The sequence below is a fragment of the Lathamus discolor genome, chromosome 2 (genome assembly GCF_037157495.1).
Source record: "Lathamus discolor isolate bLatDis1 chromosome 2, bLatDis1.hap1, whole genome shotgun sequence".
In the NCBI taxonomy this organism is placed as follows: domain Eukaryota; kingdom Metazoa; phylum Chordata; class Aves; order Psittaciformes; family Psittacidae; genus Lathamus; species Lathamus discolor.
In genome coordinates this window covers 32,271,758-32,289,042 of record NC_088885.1, presented here as the reverse complement: position 1 = coordinate 32,289,042, position 17,285 = coordinate 32,271,758, and the positions used below count along the sequence as shown (strand labels likewise).

At 41.9% G+C, this 17,285-nt stretch overlaps 2 protein-coding genes and 1 non-coding gene across 11 annotated transcripts; 1 reads left to right on the top strand and 2 right to left on the bottom strand.

Annotated features, from left to right (window-relative positions):
- Positions 1-433: 433 nt before the first annotated feature.
- Positions 434-10,984, bottom strand: LOC136007875 (uncharacterized). 8 transcript variants are annotated; one of them, XR_010609891.1, is made up of 3 exons: positions 10,312-10,971; positions 2,519-2,554; positions 434-848 (listed from the first exon to the last, which is right to left on the bottom strand). XR_010609891.1 is itself a non-coding variant. In XM_065666313.1 (3 exons), exon 1 carries the CDS (start codon positions 5,891-5,893, stop codon positions 4,871-4,873), a length of 1,023 nt encoding a protein of 340 aa, XP_065522385.1. In that variant the 5' UTR covers positions 5,894-6,094; the 3' UTR covers positions 434-848; positions 2,519-2,554; positions 4,169-4,870. The 8 variants fall into 8 exon arrangements, 3 of the variants coding, with proteins under 3 accessions (XP_065522385.1, XP_065522383.1, XP_065522384.1); XR_010609890.1 differs by having other exon boundaries at positions 10,590-10,968; XM_065666313.1 differs by lacking the exon at positions 10,312-10,971 and adding an exon at positions 4,169-6,094.
- Positions 2,181-2,268, bottom strand: LOC136009528 (small nucleolar RNA SNORD93). The gene has a single exon (XR_010610590.1). It is a non-coding gene; the product is annotated as a small nucleolar RNA SNORD93 (small nucleolar RNA).
- TOMM7 (translocase of outer mitochondrial membrane 7) lies at positions 10,517-15,565 on the top strand. 2 transcript variants are annotated; one of them, XM_065666316.1, is made up of 3 exons: positions 10,517-10,774; positions 14,079-14,127; positions 15,345-15,565. In XM_065666316.1, exons 1-3 carry the CDS (start codon positions 10,600-10,602, stop codon positions 15,358-15,360), a joined length of 240 nt encoding a protein of 79 aa, XP_065522388.1. In that variant the 5' UTR covers positions 10,517-10,599; the 3' UTR covers positions 15,361-15,565. The 2 variants fall into 2 exon arrangements, with proteins under 2 accessions (XP_065522388.1, XP_065522386.1); XM_065666314.1 differs by lacking the exon at positions 10,517-10,774 and adding an exon at positions 11,094-11,177.
- Positions 15,566-17,285: the final 1,720 nt, after the last annotated feature.

Below are 17,285 nucleotides of genomic sequence, written 5' to 3'. Positions count from 1 at the left end.
CAGGGTGCATTTGGCTTTCTGGGCTGGGTCAATTCAGCTTCTCCTCACCCAACACCTCCAAGTCTCCCCAGGTCTGCTCTCAATCCATTTTCCACCCAGCCTGTAGTTGTGCCTGGGTTTGCCCCAACCCAGGTGCAGAGGGTTATTTTTAACAATCCTAACAGAAAAGCATCAGCATTGCCACACTGAAACAATAATAAATATATTCTTGAAAGGTCATTGGTGGTCTATGTGTTAATGGAAAGAATCTAAGATGAACTTACAGATAGGTGAATTGGCTGTCAATGTATAGATGATTCTAAGATATACTTGTGTGTCTACTTAATATTTTAAAATTAATAAAATATAAAAACATTTTTCTGGTCTAAATATGGCATATGATTATGCTAAAATAGACAAAGATGGACAGATATTATATTGACAGGCAAAGATACACCATTTTAAGGTATTTTTATTTTAATAGAATAGTAAAACCATGAGTTGCATTTCATTTAACCCTGACAGCACTACAGGACACTTGCAAAGCAAGAAAAGAGCTTTCCTTGATCACCCTCTGGTATCTACAAAAGGCCTTAATTACTCCTCATTATAATTCTAAATTACTGATTATAATCCTCCATGTATTGAAGATCTCAAAGAATTTTCAGTGAAATCTGAGCTACTGAAACGTGAACAATACAGATAGGCACAACTGCTGATACTTTTGTCAACACTGGTTCCATTTCAATTTCTGAAAGGCAGTAAGATCTTCCTGGAGTGTCACCTTCAGTAGACAGCTCATGCAGTGTGTTCTGATGGAGCTCAGCAGGACAATAACTGCTCACCTTGTTGGTCATGTTTAGGCCATGCTGAATTAGGAATATGACAAAAGGGCTGTCCTTAAGTTTCTGAAGTTAATTTACCCAAAAGGAACAATCAAGATAAATTAATACCTACATTCAGTTAACCTAACTAATTTGTTCAATATTTAGATATAGTGAGAAAGATTTAGTCTATGAATATACATAACACATTCACTTTGTTGATTGCATAATCTTATTCAAGATCTGAAAAGATACATATTTTACCTTTCCTATTATAATTTGACCTCTGTAGTTTGCATTACAAGTTGTTAAAAACTATTACAATGACAACGCTACAATACAGACTCTGAAGAATTAAAGTCACGCTTTATTAATCATATAATAATTTTATTAAATGTAGATTATTTAATTCTATTCAAATGTAAGCTATGTTATATTAAAATTTAATTTATACCTTTAAAAAAATAAATACTAATTTTTACAAGAGCCTTCCTGTTTGGGAAGTGCCAAAGGAAAAGGATACTTAGGGATATACACAGTAAATGACCAGAAAAAACAAACATTCTAGCAGAAAACCCACAGGGAAGTGTTCTACATCCACCTGGTATATTTCAGCTCAGAGGTCCTTCCTTTTGCTTTACTACTTGCTTTCTCTTTGCTTATAACCAGGAGATAATTAGTAGCTGGTTGTTGTATACATTTACCACGTAAAATTTGAAAGAGTGCATCCAAAAGCATTACTGTGAAGCCAGTGCTGTGCATCAATCACGATTTTAGAATATTTTATTCTCAGAAAAGGTGGTTTCAGCAGCATGTTTATTTTTTGTAAACAGATGCTAAGAGAGACTGTTACAACAAATGCTCACTGAAGAGAGGAAGCAGAAATATGACTTTTAATTACAATTCTTATTTTTCAAATGCTCCAGTTTTATGTTCTGCATTAAAGAGAAATATTGCATTTTCATGTGCAATGCTGTCAACTGATTGCAAAGACTTACATTCTCAATTTCATGGCTGCTCGCTTTAATACAATGCACAAGGTCAGAACTACGATAAAAACAAGTACACTGAGAGCAAAGACTGCTTTGGAAACTATAGTATATTCACTGGTTTTCTCATCCTGTTTCAGTCATAGTAAAAATCTGCCTAAACCAAACATCTTCTAAGTCCTTTAAAATCTTTATAGATGCGTGCTCTTATAACAATATGTTTTTCAGCAACAAAAGCCTAGCTGGGATTTACTGACAAATCAAAGTTTACATTCAAATATTTTTAGAGGAAAATCCTCCCAGAGATACTGAAACCTTCACTGCCCAGATGGCAAAAAAAGCAAGCTTGATTTAAAACCAAAGAATGAGTAAATATGGATATTAGTTTTGGCCTCAGAAAATCCTTTAATCCATCAGATTTTTGCGTATCACTGAAAGAATGCAAGGAATCAGATGATGGTTTTCATCCTCGGCCAAGTACTGCAATCATAAAAACATGTATTTAAGATCTGTTGTTTCTTTAGATGAACTACCTATGGTAAAAGGTAGCATTATCTTTAAAAATAACACTTCATTTTCATCATTAAATGAAGACGGGGAGAATAGGAAACTAAGGTTTTAAACAAAAGTTTTGCAGCAGGTCATACTCAATTTTCAAGCACAACAGCAGTTCTTCTCAAAGGCCTCTAAAAGCACTTGATGAGCTTCTGTTGAATGCTGTCTCACCTCAGACTGTTGTCTCTCCTTCACTGGCCTCAGAAGCTGTAAGGAAAAGTAATGAAGTTATTACTGTGCTTGCACTCAACTCCATATTACTCTCAGCTGCGGTTTATTGTATTGATTATACAAAATTACATCACTTTGCTTTTTGTTCCTACCACTCTGATCACTTTACCGATTTTCTAGATGGGCATTTGACTGTATCAGTTTTCTTGGAAACACTATCAAAGAGTTACCAAAGTACAGCTAATGAGTGTCACACAGAAATTCATATGAGATATTCCAATGTGGACAGAATTTTTTCATATACATTACTGCTCTGTATTCCAAGTATGTTTTGAAAATAGGATAAATGGAAAAACTCAAACATATTCACCCTCAAGTAATTTAGATATTACCAACATTCAACAAAGAGACATTCAAAATCCGGATGTTTCCCATGTGACATAATTGGACAGCCCTAGTCTTTTTTATTTTGACTGCAGTGCTTTCCATTTTTGTCTCTTTTTAAATCAACAAGGAATGTTTCCCAGACCAGTAGTGCAGCATAGCTGGGATTTATTAAACTAAATCAATGGGAATACTAAAATGGAATGGAAGAAAAGGACCATCATTGCTAAGTCACAACAAAAATAGAAAGTTTAATTGTAGTACTAAAGTGAAATAGAATCTCTAGTCATAACATAGGACCTTTTTTACTGATATCGTAAAGAATCAGTCTGCAATGGAAATCTGTTAAATTTCTCTTACTTACATTCTTGTATTATTTGCACAGATTTACAATGTAATCCTCAAGAATGAAATACCTACTGGATAAGTTCCTCCTTAATAGTCACTCAAGAATTGTTTCCAAGCAGATGAATTTAACACAGTTCCCTGACATTACATTAAAGAGAAAGTATCAAAAGTGCATAATGGATGTTTGCAGGAATTGCCTACATAAAGTTTATGGTGATTTTTCACAAACTTTCATGTGTCACTTCAGTTTGTCTCCTTCTTCAGCCTTCTGAGGTGCATGCACTGTTGCGGGTTTTATTCTGAAGTGTGTTGACATTAAACTTCAGAGGTCAGGAATTCTTCAACCTGACATGTACCCTCTGCACCAAAAAACAAAGACACGCTAAAACCATTAGACAGAATGACGTTTCCCTGAACTACAGACACAGAAGCGATTCAGACATGTCTGTAAGAATTTCAGTTCTCTCCTTTACCCATAAAACCAGAAGCATTTGGTTGGTTTGCAGTGGGTGTTTAGTTGCATTTATTTGCCATGAAAACACAGCATTTGTGAAATTACTGTTAATCAAGTTAATAAAGCAGCAGGGATTCACATTCTTACTGTCCCAGCTAAAACCAATGCAATTTTATTTCTGATTTTATTGTTGTTGCTGATTACATGAACTATAAGATAAAATAAATTCAAAAAGGTTTTTGTAACTGTCGTGGTTTAAACCCAACCACAAACCTCTTTTGCTCACTCCCCCCCTTCTTGCCCTCCCCCTGCTTCTGGAGGGACGGAGAGGAGAATCAAAAAGAATGCAACTCCCACGGGTTGAGATAAGAACAGCCCAGTAACTAAGATATAACACAAATCACTACTGCTGCCACTAATAATAATAGTGCTAAAGGAAATAACAAGAGGAAAGAATACAACACCTCAACACCAGCTGACCAATAACTCGCCCCACTCCCCCCAGCAGAGCACCGACCGATACCTCCTCCAACCCTGCAGTCCCAACCCTTCCGGGTCACTCCAAGTTACATCCTGGGCATGACGTGCTGTGGTATGGAATACCTCTTTGGCTAGTTTGGGTCAGGTGTCCTGTCTCTGCTTCCTCCCGGCCTCCCCTCCTCCCTGGCAGAGCATGAGGCTCAGAAAGTCCTTGGCCAGACCAAACATTCGAGCAGCAACTGAAAACATCAGCATTATCACCACTGTTCCAAGGCCAAAAGATCAAAACACAGCACTGTACTAGCTCCTAAGAAGGAGAAAAATGACTGCTGCTGCTCAACCCAGGACATTATCCACCCCTTATTCCATACCATTCACGTCATGCTCAGATCCCACATCTTCAATATGCCATCACTCTTACATATATATATACATCTACATACACACAGAGAAAAAGATCATTTCTTAGTGCATGGACCTATAAAGCTGCTGAGTCCATCTGGTCCATGATGTCAGGCGCCATCTCTTGTAACAGTCTCTCAGAGCAGGAGAGGCTGTGTGCAGTGTTCACACTAGTGAATAACCTGGGCAATAGTGTCCATTGCTAAGTCCACCCCTCGATCATGAGTCCGTCTCTGTGTCGCATCTCTGCCCTGATGGCCTGAAGTGCCATGGGCCCACCAGGTTCAAAATAATTCACTGTCCCCTTCAGCAGTTTCTGCAGCTTGTTGCTGGGGACTCCATACAGCTGCCTTCCATCTCCAATGCTTCCAAAGCACTGGAGGGGCCCAGTGGACCAGGTACTCGCTCATACTGTCCCACACACCCTGCCACTCATGGCTGTCCAGCCTTGGGGAAGATCTCTTGGTCCTCCCATATTGTGGTCTAACCCCAGACAAGAAGCAAACCTGAGTCTGCTTAACTTCTGAGATCAGACAAAATGGCCGTGGGTAGAACACACTCTGTGTGTGTGCCAACATGCTGATCCCCATCGCAATCAGCAGGCAGGTCCCAAGGGTATCCACAGGCCATTCAAACCCTTCAGAACCCTCCAATGACGCTGCTGTACTTGTCCCTGGGGCTGGTGAAGCTGCCGTGCCTGCCGGCTCTCCCACCACCAGCTTCTCTTTTCCCGGGTGCAGCTCTTCCTCCTCTGCCTTGCTGGGAAATGCTGCCTGGGCTCCTGCATCCACCTGCGGCTCGGCGGGCGGCTGCCGGGGGACGCTCTCGGCCGCCACGAGGCTCGGCTCCTCCGCGGGGCTCGGCTCCTCGGCCGCCTCCTCCCGCTGCTCGGCAGCCGCCTTCCTCCCGGGCTCGGGCCCCGCTCCCGCCGCCGCCTGGTCCCCGGGGCCGCTCTCCCGGGCCGCTTCGGCCGCCGCCGGCTCCCGGGGCCGCTCCCCCTCGGCTCCCCGCAGCCTCACGAAGACGGAGGCGAGGACAAGGGCCAGGGCGGTGAAGAGCAGCGGGACGACCGGGTACAAGTCCACGGCCACGTCCATCTCTCCCTGCTGCTGGAGCCCACCCGTATTACAAGCCATTGCCATAAAGTACAGTGAAACAAAAACCTTAGCCCAAGCCCCACACTTGATAAACACTACCACAGGGAATACCGGCTCTAAGTAATGTACTACATTTTGAAGCTCTGAGAGCAAGAGAAACAACTTTGAGAGCCAATAAATCAGCACTGTGACGACTATTAATCCGATCATCTCTGTCGTTATCTCAACCCTTCGTGCCCCACGTTGGGCGCCAAAAAGAACTGTCGTGGTTTAAACCCAACCACAAACCTCTTTTGCTCACTCCCCCCCTTCTTGCCCTCCCCCTGCTTCTGGAGGGACGGAGAGGAGAATCAAAAAGAATGCAACTCCCACGGGTTGAGATAAGAACAGCCCAGTAACTAAGGTATAACACAAATCACTACTGCTGCCACTAATAATAATAGTGCTAAAGGAAATAACAAGAGGAAAGAATACAACACCTCAACACCAGCTGACCAATAACTCGCCCCACTCCCCCCAGCAGAGCACCGACCGATACCTCCTCCAACCCTGCAGTCCCAACCCTTCCGGGTCACTCCAAGTTACATCCTGGGCATGACATGCTGTGGTATGGAATACCTCTTTGGCTAGTTTGGGTCAGGTGTCCTGTCTCTGCTTCCTCCCGGCCTCCCCTCCTCCCTGGCAGAGCATGAGGCTCAGAAAGTCCTTGGCCAGACCAAACATTCGAGCAGCAACTGAAAACATCGGCGTTATCACCACTGTTCCAAGGCCAAAAGATCAAAACACAGCACTGTACTAGCTCCTAAGAAGGAGAAAAATGACTGCTGCTGCTCAACCCAGGACAGTAACAAAAAAACTGTCAAGCATATATGGTATTACTGATTTTCTTTTGTCACTTCGGCAATTGGAGCTTGTTTTTCATATTTACTGAATGTACCATTTCAAGTGTATTTGCTTTTTTCCTTATGGCTGATAATGAAGACAAAAAATCAAGGAAATCCAATACCCTTCATGGAATTGTTACCACTATAAATTATTAACATTAACTAGTACCCACAGCATTCCCACAACATCCTCCTCCTGTCTTCTACCAATTTCTCTGGGTATTACTTCTCCCTTCAAAACAGCTCATTGTTTCATGCCCCCTGATTGGCATCTTTGCTTTTAGAGACCAATTTCCAGTATTTCAGTTATCTGAATAGTCCTGTCCCACCAGCTTCAATGTGCCAGGAAGATGACTGGTGCTCTTTTACCCTTTGGCTAAGCCAAGAACTCACCAAAGGACTGCTGAGCCCTTAGAGCCTCTAACTTCCTAGGTGTGACAGGAGCCAAATAAAGGCACAGAAAACTTCTGGAGTTAGTGCAACCCCTTATCCTTGGCATGATCTGGGTTTTGTGTTGTTTGGTTGGTTTTGTGTTTGGTTTTGTGTTTTTTTTGGGGGGGGGGTTGCTGTTTTGTTGTTTTGTTTACTGCAAATATGATCCTTCAGATAGTATGAGATTATGTGTGTTACGATGGAAGTGCTGTTTTCCAGTCACTTTCCTTAGTTTACAGATATCCTTTCTCAGCTTCAGCCTGTAAAACGACATCAGTTTGGCCCGCTAGCTATACAGAATCAACTTTCTTTACTTGCATACAAAACACATGCACTTGTGCTCTTCTAAGCCACACAGATTTTGTTTGCAAGAAAATTATGGCAAAGAAATATTAACTTTCCTGCTATTCAGTTCCTGGCTTCTATCATTAAAGGAAATAACCTACAAGCTTTTAGTCAAACATTAGAATTAGCAAACATGAGAAATGAGAGCTACCAAGGGAAGTGTCTGTGCTCTGGAAATTACTCCTTAACTTGGTATTGTGAAGGAATGAAGAGAAGCAGGTGGTGCATATGGCATATTTCTGTGAATACACTTCTTCAAGGACATCCACAGTAAGAATATATTGTATTACGTATGACACTTAAACCGATTTACACTCAAAGGAGACAGAGCTGTTTAACCATTTGGATCAGTTGTGTAATCTATTTGACCTTCTGAGTCTCACACTAAGGAAAATACCTTCTGAACTGAATTCAAATACAGTGGGTCACATTCTATTTGTAAGAGATTATTAACAAGCTGTGTGCTGTAATGAACAGTTGGTTCTGTATGCTTAAAAAGAACAAGCTGTAACAGTAACTACATTGCAGGAACAGATATGATTGGGTCTACAGACAACCAGGACAAGAGGAAAATCAATACAGTTCAAACTACTGAAAAACAGGTTCCTGCAGCAACCACTTCTCTTCCTTTGCAAGGGTCAGAAAAGAAGGCTGGTGTCAGCTTTTTCTCATTTGAGTTTGACAAGCCACTGCTGACAAATGAATGAGCTTCTTTCACTACACTTGTCCAGAAGAATGGTAACTTTCTAATTTTGAATGTTTGTGCAATTCGACTAGTTTGGAAAGTCTGACATCAGCAATATACCAAAAAAACTGAAAGCTAATGCAAACCTGTGGATAGAAAGACTTGTTACCTCAATTTCAAGATTGAATTCACAGCCTGAAGACTAAGCTGAAAGTAATTTAACAATAATTATGTAGTACCCAAAGTCAGGAGCAGAAATACAGCAATCCACTGATATACAAGTACCAGGCCAGGTATGACAGGGTAGGAACAGGTGTCCATATTGGTAAGTACAAACTCACCTTTAACACCACCCAGAAATAAAGCAACAAACAGCACTTCAGAGGCAGCTCTGTCTTTTATGGATGAATTATTTCTATTACTAGTTGGCAAGACTGACACAGGAAAGTGGACCACATTACTTCAGAATTTATGGGAAATACTACTTCATTTGTATCTTCCATAAATTCTTGATTACTGAAAGTGTTTCATTAATCTGGAGGTACTATTTTGAAGTAACATCATCTTGGTTGCTGAATAGCGAACTGCAAAAGGCCCTACCTGCAAGATGATACTGGAAGCCCTTTATTTTTAAAAGTGAAATGAAGGTATCTCAGCTAGTATTTTTCTACCTAGCCCAGCTGCTCAACTTCTGCAGAAAAGTGGAGTAAGCCAACACTGACAAAGACTTCACCAAGCAAAACTACCTCTTACACAGTCAGTTGAAACAACTGTGCTTCCATTATTGTGTTATCATTTGAAGCACACTTTGTTGACCCCAGTGGCTGAAAATATATAAAGAAAACATGAGATATGATCACATCATGTACCATATGTCATGAACACATGTTCTTTTGGGAAAGATGCAGGCTTATAGTCCATGTTTCATGCTGATGTTCATCTCCAGATGAACTACAGCACTGGTGCCTAACCTTTCTTTAGGGATAAGCTATTCAGTTCATAAAGAAGACACTTACAAATGCTATGTCTCTGCTTTATTTGTTGGGTATTGTTAGGTGTGTGTCAGTCACATCAACACATTTAATGCACATGAATGCACAATACATATTGATTGGTTCACACAAGGAAAGGCCTTCTGTGCATTCTGTAACATGACAGCATGTTTGTGCTATCACATCACCAAAACACTATTTTATCCCCCACATCTTCATTATGGGTAGACTATGGCAAAAGCAAGCTGTGGGCTGTGAGAATCCCTCATGTGGCTTGCAGTTTGCTACCTATCCATACCTGGAAAGCAAGGGGTCACCTATAAGCTTGTATTTTTATAATCTCAGAATGGCAGAACAGGCATCCACATTGGAAGACAAAATGAGGGATCTGTGTAAGTGGTATTTATTACAGCCCTGAATTCTTTTTTGGATCTAAAAGCACTGACATGTTGTTATTCTCAATGTGACAAAAGGGCTACAGAACTCCAAGCAATTGCCTTAGGCAGAACTTTAAATGTGTCTGTTCTGTAAATCATGGCTGTGAACAAAACTGAGTAGATTTCTGCACTATCACACAGAGTGACTTCTAAGAACATTTTTCAGAGTTTCCATATGTAATTAAATTGCCTTCAAACTATGACTGGAGTTTCATATAGTTAGCAGACATGTTATAGACTGCTGATACTGCAGCCACACTAGTAGTACTAGCACCTGAAGACCTAGATCTGGCATTATAGAAAAAAGCAGCAAGACTACATGAGAGAGCACAAAAACATGGTACAGATATGACATAACTGTCTGAGTCAAGGCCACGGACATCACACAGCAAGATGTCTCATAAGCAGTGGCGTCAAACAGATAATTTGGGCACTGCAAGGGGTTTTTGCAGAGACCAATCATCTATCAGTCAGAAAAGAAAGTGTCCCAGTACTTTATCTGGGCTTTGAGTTTGTAAGAACAGTAGGCCCTAAAATCTGTATTGGCGTTTTTTAGATATTAGGTCTAAATCCAGAATGCCCTTCCCCATGTATCTCGTAAGCTTTTACTCCCAGAACTCTACTCTTCCACAGACTGGACACATTGCACAGTCTGCTATCAAAGATGGGGAGTCAATTCCAATTTCACCCAGAAATACTTTCCTTACCACTCCACCTCTACCTTGCATTTACCAACAGGCACTCCTGCCAGCCTCCAGAGGCAGTGTGCAAAGAGCGTGCACACCTTGACAGCTCCGGAAAAGAAACACAAATACATAAGCGCAGTGGCTACAGGCAGACAGAGAAGACTTACAGCTTTGTAACTCCCTCACCCTCGAACAAACACCCCGATTCTGACAGACTGCCGTTCGCCCATCGACCCCAACTCGTGGGGCCGGCGCGGCGGCGCCAGACGATCTCTTCCGGGCTGCGGGCCGAGAGCCCGTATCACGCATGCACGCTGGCGGCCGAGGAGCGGAACGCAACGGAACCCACGGCAGCCATTTTCTCACCCTTCTCAGGGCAGACCAGAACCGCCCCCCGCCGTTCCCACTACAGCCGCCGAGGCGGTATCTCGTCCCCGTCACTCACCGGCTGCGCGATGGGGTTCCGCCCACCAGCGCTGGCGCAGGGTTGTAAGGGCAGTTGGGCTCCTCTCTCTGTGGCCGCCGGCATGCCGAAGCTTAGCAAAGAAGCCAGGCAGCGGTTACAGCAGCTTTTTAAGGGCGGGCAGTTCGCCATCCGCTGGGGCTTCATTCCCGTTGTGCTCTATCTCGGTCAGTGCCGGACAGGGCACCGAAAGAGAGGTCTGGGGGGCTGGGAAGGTGGTGGCCATTGGCGAGGCTGAGAGACGGGGGCGCATATACCCCCCCCTACTCCCATCCCGCCAGGGCCGTTACTGCCCGTCAGTAGTAAGGTGGGGAGGGAGGGGAGGAGGGAGGGAGGGAAGCAGGGAGGGGGGGTGGGGGGAGGGAGGGGGGGTGGGGGGAGGGAGGGGGGGTGGGGGGAGGGAGGGGGGGTGGGGGGAGGGTGGGGGTAGGGGGGAGGGGGTTGGGGAGGGGGGGAGGGGGTTGGGCACGGGCAAGGGCACGTGCGTGGACGAGGCGCGCGCTGTCGCGACCTGGGTTCTGCGGCCTGTCCCCGCGCATGAGCGGGTGGGTGAGGCGTGGGAGTGCTGAGGTACGGCGGCTGCTTGGATGGGTGCGGCGAGGTCGGGTGAGGGTTCGCCCTTGGCAAAACGGCGGGACAGTGGGTTGGGGATTTTCTTTTTTTTCCCGTCTTTAAGAAGGCTTTTCTGCTCTCTTCCCTTCCCGGTGGATGATTCCGCGTGCCTAGTGATGGGAGGACCTCCCTTTGGGCAGCGGGCGGAGCGCGCATCAGAGCAGCTTAACGGCAAACGAAGCTGCGGTTAGACGATGCATTAGAGACAGGGCCTTAGCAGGCTCGCCTGCGTCTTTCTTGCCGTAGGGAGCCGTGTGTGAGGAGAAGCTGTGTGCGTCCGGAGTTCTGCTTCGTAGCGCCTCAGCTTTGTGGCTGAGGTTGAATTTCTAGCTAGGTGCAGGTTACAGTTTGCCAAAATGGTGTGGGTGCTGTTTATGAGCTGCTGTGGTTGCCCTGATGTCATGGCTGGTGCCCAGGATGTGTTTCACTTGCTCCTGTCCCGGGGCTGGCTAGGCATCACTATCACATGGTAGTTGTCCTGCTGTTTGGGCTGTGTGCCATCAGCTGTCTTCATTAAAGAACCTGACCCACTTAAAATACGAATGTGTGCAACAGGCCTGACACTTTTGTTCACTTCTTTTATGACAAGGGGTTCCAAAAAGACTGATTCCTGCCGTTAATCTGTTTTACCATTGGGCTTTTGGGAAAAACACCTTAGGCAGGTGTGCTCTGCATGGAATGCAAACATTAAGGAGGGTTGGGAGCTTGGTGTGTTTACAGTCCAAACTGATAGGTTGTTTTAATTGACGGGAATACAGCCCTTCAGATTTGCAGGGCCTTGATTGTTCACATAGTAGATAACAATCAGGGAAAAGTTGGTCTCTTTAAGTTGCATTCATGCTTTAACAAGTACGAGAAGTCACTTCAAACACACACACACACACACACAAACCCAACCCTGAATTGGCAGTATTAAGTTTAAACTTCAATTGTATTTCCATTTTTAGTTTGTCAGTTGTTTTCAATTGGTATCTTTTGGGTGGGAATTTCAGCAGTGTTTTGTGACCTAGTTTTGCGCTTGCTGAGTTTTTAATTTTACTTTTATGACAGTATCTGTGAGTATGGGAAAGATGCTCTTTGTTTCGAGGGACACCAGGGGAAATGAAATAAGTTAACTTCAAGTCATATAAAGCCATCTAATTGTGTTTATGGTTGTACTAGTATTAGCATGCCTAGTATGTTTCTGTTATGTTGCAGTGAGAAGCAAAGTTGTAGTAGTTAACCTCATGCCTCCAGAAAATAAGTGTGCTATTCCACATCTGTATTGCCTTCTTCTGAATTTGTCTTCTCTAAGCGTAAGCAGATGGGGGGGGTGTGTGTAGGTGCCACCTTTACTTGCCTTTACTTTGGAGGTGACATGCACTTGAATTCTGGTAGAATGGGAAGAACTTCTTTTGTTCTGGGATTGCATTCGAGTCTGAGAGGGAAGGTGTGATGCAGCACAAGTGCAAGAGGCTGCACAGCTCTTGATGTCACTAGTTCAAAGTAAATTTGTGTATTGACCCTTGTGTATATGTAATAGACACTAAACTAAGCATAGGCAAGGAAACTTTCAGAATTAGCTTTAAACTTTTTCTGGAAGGCTTTCTGGGTCTCTAGGTCAGGATGGCATGCTAAAGGGATGTAAGAGGGAGCTTGGTGTGTGAAAGTGCAATTACAGGTAACTGGTCTGTGGTTTTTTTTACACTTGAAGTGTCTGCCCTTGTTGTGTAGGTAAATTAGACCAGTGAGGCTTTGTTAAATCTGCCTTTTTTATTTTAAAGTACTGGAAGGAGAGGAAGCCAGACATATTCACACACATGGAGTGTAACTCCTAATAACAGTTTCACGAATTTTAAAGTGATTTTGCTGGACAGCATGGCAACCAAAGAAAGTGGATCAGTATGTTTAATAGTCTCAAATCACATAAGGTTATCTTCGAAGAGCTAACCCAGTGCCCATGAAGTTGATGGAAGTTTTTCCACTAACCTTCATGTCCTATGTTTCAGGCAAGCCAACATTATTTATTTTCTGTAAACAAGGGAAATAATATATTTTTCATATAACATCCATTTCTAGGTAGCAAGTGTAGGAGACCGCATGTTGAACAGTGCATGAAGTGTATGATTCTGCTTCAAGACTTAAGTTGCAGTCCAGTGGGCAAAGATATTTCATACATTGAACCTTCAGTTGCTTCTCTAGTTTGTTTTGATCAATTGGTATTTGAGTTATCTGGACATGAGCTCTTCATAATTAGCTTTCCATTTTCCTGGGCGTGAGTAGTTTCACAAACATCTTATTTCTTTGCAGGCTTTAGAACTAGGTAGGTTTTCAAAAAGTGACAGTGAAAGTAGAAGATTTTAGGGTTTAATTGATACAGCATTTAGAATTCTGTCATTCTACATTGAGTGAACTGTTACTGAAATATTACTTGTAAGTTCTGTATCAGGTGTTACTGCAGAACATTGCCTGTTAGGACTCAAGGTGCTCGCTTGTACCAATTATGGGTGTCACTGGTGGTACTAGGTTGCTTTCTGAACAACACTGAAAATCTGTGTGTTTGTGTGTATGTCTTGATAACTTCCTCTGTCCCACATAGCTAGTTGACCCTGAATTTTAAATCAGATAAAGATGCAGGTAAGAATTAAAGGAAAACCAGAAAACTGTACACTTATACTTATTTTCTCTGTTTTCTAACCCTGATTAGAACGTGCAATTTTTATTTATGTTTATATACAACTTCAAAAATAGCAGTTCTTAATGGGTTTTCTTTTTTATTGCGGCTTAGTGGGCTGGAATAATTTGATAGTGATTTAAGTACATTGGCATCTGCACATATATATTTTTACATATATGTTTGTAATGTATGTTTCGCTTCAGGTTTTAAGAGAGGTGCAGATCCTGGAATGCCTGAGCCAACCATCTGGAGGTACGTATCTATTCCAAATGTACATGCAAATCCAGCGCAGGTAGTCACTGTTTGGGGTATTATCTCTGGACAGCAGCAGTTGGGAAGGTTTCTTTCATCCATTTTGTTGGGGTTTTTCGTTATTTAGGGTGAAAGCATGGCTGCTTGAGGTTCTTTGTTTCTTTAGAAATTCATATGAGAAGGCAAGCAAACACAGGTTCTTGAGAGGGCCTTTCTTTTAACCTTGAATGGCTTTTAATATATGGGACTTTCTGTACCTTTTCAATGGAAGCTGCCTCTCTAATCTGTTGCAGGGCTAGTTTATGCAAGTTCCTGCAGTTCTCAGCTCCCTACCATGAATTTAAACCAAAACCCAGTCTTCCTCTGCCTTTGAAGATATGGTAGCAACACTGCATAAAGGTTGCATGAAATAAAGCACTCTGTCCTTCAGTATTAGTCATTGTCATGAAGCAAGTGCATTTGCTCATGTTGTCTCTTTCATAGGGGTGTTTATTAATGCTGCAATATCATAGCATTAGTAATACTTGAATTCTTGTGGTATGTGAGTTTTATTGGAGGGCTTCCTTGTGTCAAAATAATTAAAGCTCTGAAGAAGGGGTGACACTTCTGTTTTCTTGAAATAACTTTGGTTAATATAAAGAACCAGGTATTACTAAGACAGAGAATTGGTAGACTGTATTGTTTGCAAAGTCACGTATTAACTCTTCTAGCTTCACAGAGTTACAATGTGTAGATATCCCCTTTTTAAGATGCGGTGATTCAAGGGAGCTACTTCTAACAGTACAACTTTTGGAAAAAAGTGTCAAGATCATGTTAGAATTTCAGTAAACTCTGTTGTCTTAAGAACTGACTTGTTGGAGTTGTTTGTTGTTTGGACCGTGTTTTCATGTTTAGCTTCGCTAGCAGTTTGAGACCTGGTTGACTGCGTGTGTCTCTGCAGAGTACACTTACATGCATTTCATGTTATGTACATAGATACCAGAAGCATGTGTTTGCTCTAATACAAAGCTTACAAATGCTTATTTCTCTGAGCACATATTCATGCACTGTAGGCTTGAATTTTATTTTAAAGGTGGCATTATTTCAGTATTTTGGGTCTAGCATTTATTCTGTACATTTATAGGGCTGTTCCTCCAGATTTGTGTTTTCCAAATATCCATTTAAAAGGAAGTACATGCTGCAAATCTGACTTTCGTTTCCTCCCTCTCCCCTTCCAGTCTACTTTGGGGATGAAGGAAGTGGTGATCGTGTTCTAGAACCAGCTGATGGACAGAGAAAGTGTCTGAAGATGCGCATTCCAGAGGATGGGGCAGACACTTACACCAGCTGGCTCAATCAGCTTTCTAACGCCATAGGTTGTACATACAACAAAATGGAGTTTATATGGACCTAACTTATTTGCACAACAGTGTAATTAAATAAATACAATTTGAATGGATACACGTTGTTTTTAAGTCTTTACATAAGTTTAATGTAGTCATACCTCTGTTACAGAAAGGGTAACCTATTCCAAAACATGGTGACATTCAACGCCCATATTTATCTCAGTTACAGTGGTCTTTTGGGTGGATTCCTCTTTATCTTCAGAGTAACCAGAAAAGTGAGATAATGTTTTAAATACTTCAATAGTCTTCAAAGATGCCTTTTCCAAATGTTGGTAATCCTCTGCAGCTGGTCATTGTGGTTTTGTGGTTGGTTATGTTTTGAGCTTTTTTCCTCTTCCTCTTGGAATTGTTCATGTCTGGAGACATTAAGAGTTGAGAGATGTATATGTTTTTTCCTCGCTTAGTCAGAAACTGAAAAGTATACTTTTCTGCCAGATTTACCTTTAAACACTATGTACATTTTCCGGAATTTGGAATAGGATGGGAGGGCACAACAAAAGTGCCCTTTGTGTGTGTATGTGTGTAGGGCTTTTATTGTAAGAGGACGTTATTAATGTATAATGGAAGGAAGAAAACAAGGTATCTGCTTTAGTTTTACTCCAAAGTCTTGCTCTTTGGAATATTGTTGGTTTGGCTTCAGTTGGTTTTCCCTCTTTTATATTTCAGAAAAAGGTGGGAAACATTAAGGAGAGTTAATGCAAACCATTAAATTAAAATTCCATTAATCAGAGTAATTAAATCAAATGTCATGACATAGTGGAATGGTTAAAGATAATAGACCGCTGACAGGGGAACAGAGCAAGGACTGAACACAGAACATTTTTCATGTTACCCTATATCCTGTTGCTAGTGCTGCTTTTCTAGTGCCTTTTTTCTAATGGTGACTTGAGATTAATGTAACTGCTCATGTGTCTTAAATCATGAAAGGAGTTCAAATTTTGATCCTTTTTCTTGACTGATTCTAATTACAATAGTAATGAAATAATTGGTTGGTAATTGATAGTGGCTTTAATGGTGATCATAAATATTTTCCTTCTCTTGAATCTAGTGGAATAACCTGAAATATCAATATTAAGAGATAGGGTATTCAGTGTAAAGTAACTTGAGTTTCTCAAAATCTGATTTTGTGTTTCACAGGGTTTACAATATCCAAAGTGCACCTGTGGGTGGATGGACCCAAACACCTGCAGGAGTGTATTTCATGTGCTCAGACATTTGAGGATATGGTTTGTGTGTCTTAACCGCCACATGGGTGCTCTGGCTACTCTCCAGGAATAATAGTATTTGGCAAGACACAGAGAAACAGGGAAATGTTTTTATCTCTTCTGTGAAGTTTTACATAAGCATGGATAGACCAGGGACAGGCCAGATTCCAGACTTCAGCATGCTGAAAATTTCCCTTAAAAGTCAGTGTAATTCAGGTTTTTTTGAGACTGGGAATTATTGGATAAATATTGCTTATGTAATTCTTTTAGAATTTCACTTTATACACATTGGATAGCAAATTTTTGATAATTTTTGATAATTCACTGCTGTTGTGGAAATATGGGAAATTCATATGGGAAATTCTTGTCCTCTTAAAAAAAGATCAAGTATAGTTCAGGAAAGTTGTTGGCATGGAACTTTGGGGTTTCAAATTGAGGGAAAAAGTCTTTCATGGTACATTTAAGTTAAATGGAATGCCCATATGTAGTGTAACAACACCAGACACTTTGATTCAGTATAGCGCGCTCTCTGTAACTAAAAGGTGAGTGAAACTCCTTAAATAAGCGC